Consider the following 10,000-nt stretch of genomic DNA (forward strand, 5'->3'; position numbering starts at 1 on the left):
GCGATTGCCTTCGTCCTATAGGTCTAAGGGTATTATTAATGTGGATTATGTTAAATTATCCATAAAAATACCTGATACAGCAGTAGTAGCCGCCGGGGGAGAGCTGTGTTGAGGAGGAACAGAACGGGCGGACGTCGTCTGCACACGAAAACCCTCAAAGAAGTCAAACAAGAGGATGGCCAGCGATTGCCTTCGTCCTGCAGGTCTACAGGGTGTTTTAACGTGGGTTCTGTTTAATTATGCGTAAATAGACATGATAAAGGAGTCTTGGCCGCCGGGGCAGGCCTGTGTGGGGGAGGAACAGCAGGGGCGGACGGGAGGTATGGCTGCGTCGTCTGCACACGGGAATGTCAACAAGAGGATGGCCGGCGATTGCCTTCATCCTATAGGTCTACAGGGTGTTTTTAACGTGAAATCTGTTTAAATATGCGTAAATAGACATGATGAAGGAGTCGTGGCCGCCAAGAAAGGGCTGTAAAGGGGAGGAACAGCAGCGACGGGCGGGAGGTATGGCACACAGGGATGTCAACAAGAGGGTGGCCAGCGATTGCCTTCGCCCTGTAGGTCTAAAAGGTATTACTGACATGGATTACGTTTAATTATACATAAAAATACCTCACACAACAGTAGTAGCAGTCGGGAGAGGGCTGTGTTGGGGAGGAACAGTAGGGGCCAACGGGGAGACATGGCAAACGCTGTGGTTACCAAACACGAGGATTCCCAGCGATTGCCTTTGTCTTATAACTTCAAGGACTATTTTTACCCTGGATTATGTTAAATTATCCATAAAAAGCCATGATACAACATTCGTAGCCGCCGGGGAGTCCAGTGAGGCGGAGGTATCAAGGGGCGGGAGGTGACACGTGGCAACTATCTCGTTTTGTTTACGCTGCGCGGGTCACATGGAGGGATGAATCAGCTGAAGTGTGGTGCTACTGTGGTGAATATTTGAGAAAATAGACAGACAGACAGAACTGGAACCGTAAGTGTGTGTGTGTGTGTGTGTGTGTTAGATGTTTAGGTACTGGAGGAAGATAGTGACGTGTGGTGTGGTGGCGACTTTGACAGGTGGAGGTGATTTTATAGCAAGTGGAGGTGACTGCCTTGTAAGTAGAGGTGACTGCCTAGTAAGTGGAGGTGACTGTCTAGTTACTAGACAGTCACCTCCATCTACAAGACAATCACCTCCACTTGCTAGACCAATGGTTCCCAAACTGGGGGGCGTGAGCTGGATACAGGGGGGGGGCGTGATTCCGTCTGCCAAAAATTGCAGTTTTGCAAGAAATAAATACACACACACACACACACACACACACACACACACATATGAAGAAGTAACACTGATATATATATATATATATATATATATATATATATATATATATATATATATATATATATATATATATATATATATATATATATATATATATATATATATATATATATATATATATATATATATATTTAAACAAAGGATGGGGAGGGGGGCGTGAGGATTTCTTAGAAATCAAAAGGGGGCATGTAAAAAAGTTTGGGAACCACTGGTCTAGTAAGTGGAGGTGACTGTCTTGTAGGTGGAGGTGACTATAGTAAGTGGAGGTGACTGTCCAGCAAGTCTAGTGTTCAGTTTTACCCTTTAACATAAACACTGATGTTCCCCTCTTGTTAAACCAATTAATTTTCCTTGTCCTTTATTTAAATTATTTTTATGTCGTGAGTGCAGTTTTGTTTTCTGTTTCTGATCAATGGGAGGAATTATGGCATGGAAAATGAGAGTATAGTCAGTTGGTAGGTAAGTAGGTAGGTAGGCAGGTAGGAGTAGATAGATAGGAGTAGGTAGGTAGAGAGGAGTAGGTAGGTAGGAGTAGACAGGTAGGAGGTAGGATTGAAAAGGTTACCAGGACTCTTGCATCTGTGTCTTCCTCTACCCAGTAACAAATTAACAAACGTGGGTTTCTTCCTAATTTTTACATGTTTTATTAAGTCCTAAAATTACCTTAATGTATTTTTTTTTAATCCCTTTGCATTAGCTACATACATGAAATAATCAACTTGCAATTCATGTGGGTTTTTGAGAAGGGGAAACTATAATATTTTCCAAAGCCGTGACAGTTTAGAATTTGCTCCAGGGAATTATTTTGCTGCAATCCTGAGCCCCAAGAATAATGTAATTGGTAATATTGATTGTTGTAGAGTTTTTTTTTTTTTTTTACTAAAAAGTTATATTAGTATTGACCAGCTTAATATAGTTACCATCCTCAATCTGTGACTGATAGAAGAAATTGCAAAGATTATTATAGTTCATTGACTCCTTAATTGTTAGTTCTATGTAACTGTGACTGCATACACACATTTTACTTTCCTCCAATTAGCCAGAATCTGAGACCAATATTGTCAGACCCTTCCACCCCTCACCCCTCAATTATTTCCAAAGGCCAAAAAGGAGATCAATCAGATTTTAATGAGTGATTATTATCATTATTATTATTATTATTATTTTTTTTTTACAATAAAGGAAACGGCTCAATGGCAACAAAAAGAATATAGAAAAAAAAAAACCGCTACTCACCGCTCCCACAACAAACAAAAGTAAAGAGTGGCAAAAAGAGAGGTCAATTTCATGTGGAGAGGTGTCTTGATATATCACAGTTCAGAGAAAGGGTCAAACTACCACCACCAGGGTCATACAACTAGCCAAGGAAGTGACCCAAACTCTTATTATGAAACCCTTGTTAGATATCTGAGCTTGAGAGCTAGGGAATGTTTAAAAATATGCCACTGAATCCTTAAACTGCTTCTGCTCACAAGTATTAGTTTAAAAATATTCCAAGTTTAACCTTTGTCAAAATGTTATAAATAGTAAAGGAAATGCTTCTTCTCTTCATCTAAATAGATAGATAAACAGATAGATAGATGGACAGTTTCTATAAATCTAAAATGCTTATATACCAAAAGTTTCATAGAATACACTCAAAACACTCGCAAAGACACACACACACACACACACACACACACACACCAAGACAATTTCCTACAGACCGCGGAGCCCTTCTCATTGATCGTAAATTCCCCTCAGCCAATCATCTCCTTCCTACAGCCTGGCTATCGACCAATGGGGGCCCAGCTTCCAGTCCCGCAGCCAATCACCGCCTTGCTCTCTCCTCGCATGGGCCTTGGTCGCTCTCTCCGCCCGGCTCGCTATCAGAAGGGCGTCAGACGAAGGGCCTTTTTCCCGATCTTTTCTCGCGTCTACTGAAGGGATGGAGCAAGCAGGCGGCGCGGGGAGAGAGAGAAGGGTTGGCTGAGCCTGGTGAACGATGCTGGACAGTGAGCGGCGGAGCGAAGAAGGCCTGAAGGTGTGAAACATGGGTCCCCGTCACGTGCAACAGGTCCTAACAGATGCTGAGGTAAGGAGGAAACGGGCGAGGTGAGGTGAGGTTGGGTTACTGTTGCTGACTGACTGACTGACTGGTATGGAAGAGGGTGGTTGTGCTGGCTAACCGACTGCCTGACTGACTGACTGATTGACTGACTGACTGACTGACCGACTGACTAAATGACTGACCAACTGACTGACTGACTGGTGCGGGAGAGGGTAAGTTGGGGTGGATATGGGCGTGTTGCTGCCTGACTGACCAACTGACTGACTGGGAAATGGGGTTCTTGGGTTACTGCTGCCACTGACTGACTGACTGACTAACTGATTTGACCGATAGAATGTGATAAGACAGTGCTTGGGTGGAAGAGGGTATGCTGGTGCTAGCTGACTGACTGACTGATTAATTGACTGATTGACTAACTGACCGACCGACTGACGGATGTGGGTGTGGGGTGCTGGCAAACTGACTGACTGACTGACTGATTTGGATGTAGTGGTGCTAGCTAACTGACTGACTAACTGACTGGAGGCATGTGGCAGAGGAAGGTTTTTTTTGTGTGTGTGTGTGTTGGTTTTGTAAATGAGTGGACTGTCAGAAGTAATGAGAGAGAGAGAGAGAGAGAGAGAGAGAGAGAGAGAGAGAGAGAGAGAGAGAGAGAGAGAGAGAGAGAGAGAGAGAGAGAGAAAGGAGGTGTGACTAGCATATGGTGGTGGAGAGGGTGGTGGTGATGAAGATGGAGGTAGTGGTGATGGTGGTGATGATGGTGGTGATGGTGGTGGAGTATTTGCCTGTTTGTCTATCGGCCTGTCTTCGACTTAACAGACAGATTCAGACAGACAGACACAGACAAACTTTTATATAACCAGAGGGACAAACTGAGAGAAAAAAGGAGCACAAAAAAATTTAATATGGAAAGAAAAATTAGTGTGTGTGTGTGTGTGTGTGTGTGTGTGTGACCGCGAGTCGTTTTGCAGCAACTCAAATGTCGACTGATAACAATGCTCTCTCTCTCTCTCTCTCTCTCTCTCTCTGAACCACGCATTCATCCTCATCAAAAAAATAATATGATAAAAAAAATGAAAAGGAAAGAGCAAAGATAACCACCACCACCACCACCACCATTACTATTATCTACTTCAGAGCTTCTCATTTCTTAAACACCAAAGTAGTAATTATGGATATATTACGGGTGTGTGTGTGTGTGTGTGTGTGTGTGTGTGTGTGTGTGTGTGTGTGTGTGTGTGTGTGTGTGTGTGTGTGTTTTAACTGCTTTTTTTTTTTCGTCTTCGGGAAAGGGAAGGAAGAACGGAAGGAAAAGTGAATGGGAAGAAAAGAGAAAGAAGGAGAAAATAGGGGAAAGAGAGGGAACAGAGAGAGAGGAAAGAGAAAGAAAGAAAAGGAAGGGGAGAAGGGGAGGAGGAAAGGAAAAGAGAAAGTAAACAGAAGAAAGAGGAGATAAAGAGGAAAAGGAAAGGAAAGAAAATTGAAAGGGGAAAGAGAAAGCAGATCAGGAAAGGGAAATTAAAGACGAAAAGGAAAAAGAGGAAAACTAGATGGAAAGGAAAGAAAAGAGAAAGGAAAGGAAGGAAGAAAGAAAGAAAGAGAAAAAGAGGAAAGAAGAAAGAAAAAGAAAGGACAACCATTAGAGAGAGAAATTAAACACACACACACACACACACACACACACACACACACACACACACACACACACACACACACACACACACACACACACACACACACACAGAGAGAGAGAGAGAGAGAGAGAGAGAGAGAGAGAGAGAGAGAGAGAGAGAGAGAGAACAAAGGAAGGAGAGGTCAGGGAAGTGAAGGATAGCTATAAAACACACTTGCGTAAGGAGGAGTCACGTTGGTAGCTTGAGAAGGGAGGGAGAGGGAAGGGTGGGCAGAGAAAGGGAGGGAGAGAGGGGAAGGGTAAGGGTGGGTAACGAAAGGGAGATTTTTTTTTAGGGCAGGAAGTAAGTAGGTTAGATGATATGTGTGTATTATCTAAACGTTCACGTGTTTGAGTGTGTGTGTGTGTGTGTGTGTGTGTGTGTGTGTGTGTGTGTGTTCCCCAAACCATCTCTTCCCTTTCCTTTCCTTCCTTCCCTTCCCTTGGTTTCCCTTAGACCACACACACACACACACACACACACACACACACGATAAGCCAGTCATTCCGGGAAAATTTTAAACTTGCCTAACAAGATGGACAGAGAGAGAGAGAGAGAGAGAGAGAGAGAGAGAGAGAGAGAGAGAGAGAGAGAGAGAGAGAGAGAGAGAGAGGAAAGCAGGAAGGGTATTTTCTCTCCTTTGTTATCTCTGTTATTTATTTTATTTGTTCTTATTCCTTTATTCTCTGTCTGCCTTATGTTCTATCTTTCGTATTCTCTCTCTCTCTCTCTCTCTCTCTATATATATATATATATATATATATATATATATATATATATCACTCTTCCCATTCTTTCTAACAGGGCGGCGAGGGTGACAACGCCGAAGGAGGAGAAGGAGGAGGAGGCGTGGGCGGAGGAGTCGGGGAGTGGGCGTGGTGGTGGCGTGAGGTGCTGTGCTGTTGGCGGAAGAACGACCCCCACGCCCTCCACGACCATGATGACCCCGCCTGGTACCGCTGCTGCTGCTACTACTGCTGGTGCTGCTGCTGCTGGTCCTGCTGTGAGGGCGAGGAGAAGGTCACCACACACCCGAGGAAGGAAGATATACAGTACATTTTGCAGGTATGTTTGTTTGTTTTTTTATTTTGTTTTGCTTTGTTTTCTTTTTTTGGCATCAGCCCTGACTAGGTTGGGTGGATAAGAAGAGAATGTACGGCAGGGGTGAGAGAGACAGACAGACAGACAGAGAGGAGGGGGAAGGGGAGGGTTGAGACAGACAGACGGACCGACTGACAGAAAGGGGAAGGGGAGGAAATGGTAGAAAGGGAAAAAAAGAAAGGCAAAGAGTATAGGAAATTGAAGGAAAGGAAAGGAATAGAAGAGTTGGGAAGAAAAAGAAAAGGGATGGGGGAATGGAAGGGATGTGTGTGTGTGTGTGTGTGTGTGTGTGTGTGTGTGTGTGTGTGTGTGTGTGTGTGTGTGTTTCCATCTCCTTTTATTACCACTACTACTACTACTTCGACTTCACTACTACTACTACTACTACTACTACTACTACTACTACAATACTACTGCTACTACTACTGCTGCTACTATTACCACTTTTACTACTATTACTACTACTACTGCTACTACTACTACGTAAGCTGCCATATATATTTCACGGCTTGTCATAATAAAGCATAAATTAACTTAATGGCTCGTTACGTCAAAGTGAATAGCCTTACGACACACACACACACACACACACACACACACACACACACACACACACACACACACACACACACACACACACACACACAGCGAATCAAGATTAGTCTGACGTTGTTTTTTATGGCGAATAAAAAATGTAATAAACACAAAAATTACTTTTTTATTTATTTATTTATTTATTTATTTTTACATGTCAGGTTATAGCGCCGGTAGGCTTTCTTGAGGGGCCTGGATGATAGTCGGCCCCAGCCCGTCATGGCGCAGGCAAGTTTTTTTTTTTTTTTTTTATAGTGGTGCCATCTTTTCTTGGCTCATGCTGCCACCCGGAGCTCGTATTTGATTCACTTGGACGGTTTTCTCTAGAGTCCTCTAGAGTCCGGGTTGATGGTTGGTCTTCAGGACAGCATGTGGGTAGTCTTAAGCCACTCGGCGGTGACTGAAAAATCCCAGGTGGTAGCGGCGGATTCGAACCCGGGTCGTCTATCACGCGGTGAATGCGGGGCCCGCACGCTAACCACTCAGTTACTACTACTACTACTACTACTACTACTACTACCACCACTACTACTACCACCACTACTACTACCTACCGGCCTCTTGCAGACTCCTACGTTTTTATGTTCTTATGTACTCAAACTCACTCACCCACACACACACCCTGGCTGCAGTGAATCAAGACGTGGCCGGTCACTCAGTCAAGCTATATAAAGACAAGGGGTCAAGTTAAATAAGTCAGCTCTTACGTCACGCTCTCAGTTAATAATTTTAGTGGCCCGTGACTGTCCGTAGCGGGTACAACTTACTCGCTTAGAAACACACTGTATAGTTTGTGTTTACATTTGCCGCTTTTGGTTCTAACGAACACACTTAGGTACACTTTTTTCTGTTATGTTCTTCTGTTCTTAAGTTCTTATCTCTACTGCACTGGTCCTCGACTTTTGCGGTTTTTCAATACTTATTTCTACTACTCTTTGGATTCTTTTTAGGAGCAGCGAGTAGCGGGCTTTTTTTTTATTAATGTTTACTTTTTTGTGCCCTTGAGCTGTCTCCTTTGCTGTAAAAAAAAAAAAAAAAAAAACTACATTGGTCCCTCGATTTGCCCGTTTTTTTTTTATTTTTTATACGTTCTAGTTTTTTTTTTTATGAAGGACTGACATTCGCGGTGTGTGTGTGTGTGTGTGTGTGTGTGTGTGTGTGTGTGTGTGTGTGCTTGGTTACAAAACTGTTACATAGTGTGTGTGTGTGTGTGTGTGTGTGTGTCCATGTGCTTGGTTACAAAACTGTTATATAGTGTGTGTGTGTGTGTGTGTGTGTGTGTGTGTGTTTCAACAATTCTTGTGATCTTGGTGGTTGCAATATGATCTGACAGCATCCTTCCTCCTCATCCTCATCCTCCTCATCCTCATCCTCCTCTTCCTCCTCCTTCTCCTCTTCCTCCTCCTCCTCCTCCTCCTCCTCCTCCTCGTCATTTTGCCTCTGTGGAGTTCATTAACCCTCCCATTTACACAACCGTAGAGGAAGGATGGGAAGGAAAGGAAAGGAGGGGAAGGGAGAAATATAGGAAAGGAAAAGGAAGAAAAAAAATAAAAAGGAAGAGACGGGAAAGGAAGGGAAGGAAAGAGAAAACAAGGAAAGAAAATGTAAGGCAAATGGTAGGGAAGGAAGGAAAGGAAAGAGAAGGGAAGGGAAATAAAGAAATAGAAGAGAAGCGAAAGGAAGAGAAGAGAAAGGTAGGAAAGGGAAGGGATAGAGAAAAGTCGGGGAGGGAAACAACCCATAGCACCAACGCTCGTGTACCCCATCTACTCAGGCAGTTGATGCGCCGAGAGTCCCCAGGTACACCACTAGCCGTGAAGCAAGCCTGATGCATCCCCGCCCCGCCAGGTTGCTTGCACCGCTTCTTATTCTAGGGCGGTGTTCAGCAAGTATTTCTGACCTGGGCCCAGTTTTTAGGTTATAGCTCTCCCTCGGTAGTGAGAGTTTGACAGGGCTTCCTTAGAGGTTGTTGTGTTAGTATATCCATGGGTAGTTTTATGTGACTAATGACAGTTTAACAAGGCTTTCGTACAGGTTATTGTGTTAGTATTTCCATGGGTAGTTTTAGGAGCCTAGTGATAGTTTGACAAGGCTTTCGTAGAGGCTGTGTTAGTATTTCCATGGCTAGTTCTATGAGCCTGATGATAGTTTAGCAAGGCTTTCGTACAGGCTGTGGTTTTATGTTCTTATGTTCTTATTTCCATGGGTAGTTTTAGGAGCCTAGTGATAGGTTAACAAGACTTCCGTAGAGGCTGTGTTAGTATTTCCATGACTAGTTCTGTGAGCCTAGTGATAGTTTGACAAGGCTTTCGTACAGGTTGTTGTGTTAGTATTTCCATCATGGGTAGTTTTAGGAGCCTAGTGATAGTTTGACAAGGCTTTCGTAGAGGTTCTGTTAGTATTTCCATGGGTAGTGTTAGTTTGACAAGACTTTCGTAGAGGCTAGTTCTATGAGCCTAATGATAGTTTAACAAGGCTTTCGTAGAGGCTGTGTTAGTATTTCCATGGGTAGTTTTATGGGTCTAGGAATACATAGCTTGACAAGGCTTCTGCACCATTAACGTTAATAACACTCTTGAGAACCCAACTACTCTCCTTTGTGGCCTTGAAAGACAGTTGTTGTGAGACCATAAAGCGTCTGAGAACACGGCCCTTATGTGTGTGCCTCCCGTCTTCTGCCTGGCATTTAGTGGGCCAGCCTTGTGTAAGCGAGGAACCAGACTTAATATATACGTCTACAGGCGGCGGTCTTAACTCGACTCCGTGCATCTAAGGCTCCCGCGTGGCCAAGGCTATTAATATCATACTGCCCACGTCACCTAACAGAATGGGAATCAGCGTGTCTGTGGCCGCGGGCGTTGAAAGCCAAGCGGATAATGATCGAGTCTGCAACAGTAAATAAGAAGGAAATGAGTTAGGTAATACTGGACTGAAAATGCGATTGGGTAAAGTAATATGAAGGGTGGAATTTGATCATTTAAAGGAAGGAAAAAATTAAATAGGAATGGATGGGAAGGGAAGGGAAGGGAAGAGAAGGAAATGGAAGATAAGGGAAAGGAAAATAAAGATTGATAAGGAAAGGGAAATTGTAGGGAAGGAAAGGAAAGAAAGAGGACGAGAAGAGAAAAGAAAGGGTAGGAAAGGAAAGAAAAGGAGAGAAAGGAGAAGGGAAGGGAAGAGAAGGAAATAGAACATAAGGGAAAGGAAAAGAAAGATTGATAAGGAAAGGGAAATTGTAGGGAAAAG

General features: G+C 43.5%; 2 protein-coding genes across 2 annotated transcripts in view; one reads left to right on the forward strand and one right to left on the reverse strand.

Moving 5' to 3' along the window:
- The window catches only part of LOC127008421 (sodium-coupled monocarboxylate transporter 1-like), a 19,896-nt gene extending 19,653 nt beyond the window's left edge, over window positions 1-243 (reverse strand). Inside the window, exon 1 of the mRNA XM_050880569.1 lies at window positions 72-243. The gene's annotated coding sequence lies outside the window, so the exon portion shown is untranslated. The remainder of the gene's footprint in view (window positions 1-71) is intronic.
- A 650-nt stretch (window positions 244-893) lies between these two features.
- LOC127008425 (synaptotagmin-17-like) overlaps window positions 894-10,000 on the forward strand; it is a 23,546-nt gene continuing 14,439 nt past the window's right edge. Inside the window, exons 1-3 of the mRNA XM_050880575.1 lie at window positions 894-982; window positions 3,101-3,410; window positions 5,864-6,124. Of these exons, the coding sequence (XP_050736532.1) occupies window positions 3,369-3,410; window positions 5,864-6,124 (303 nt within the window). The 5' untranslated portion in view covers window positions 894-982; window positions 3,101-3,368. The remainder of the gene's footprint in view (window positions 983-3,100; window positions 3,411-5,863; window positions 6,125-10,000) is intronic.

Source organism: Eriocheir sinensis, chromosome 37 (assembly GCF_024679095.1).
Source record: "Eriocheir sinensis breed Jianghai 21 chromosome 37, ASM2467909v1, whole genome shotgun sequence".
Lineage (NCBI taxonomy): Eukaryota > Metazoa > Arthropoda > Malacostraca > Decapoda > Varunidae > Eriocheir > Eriocheir sinensis.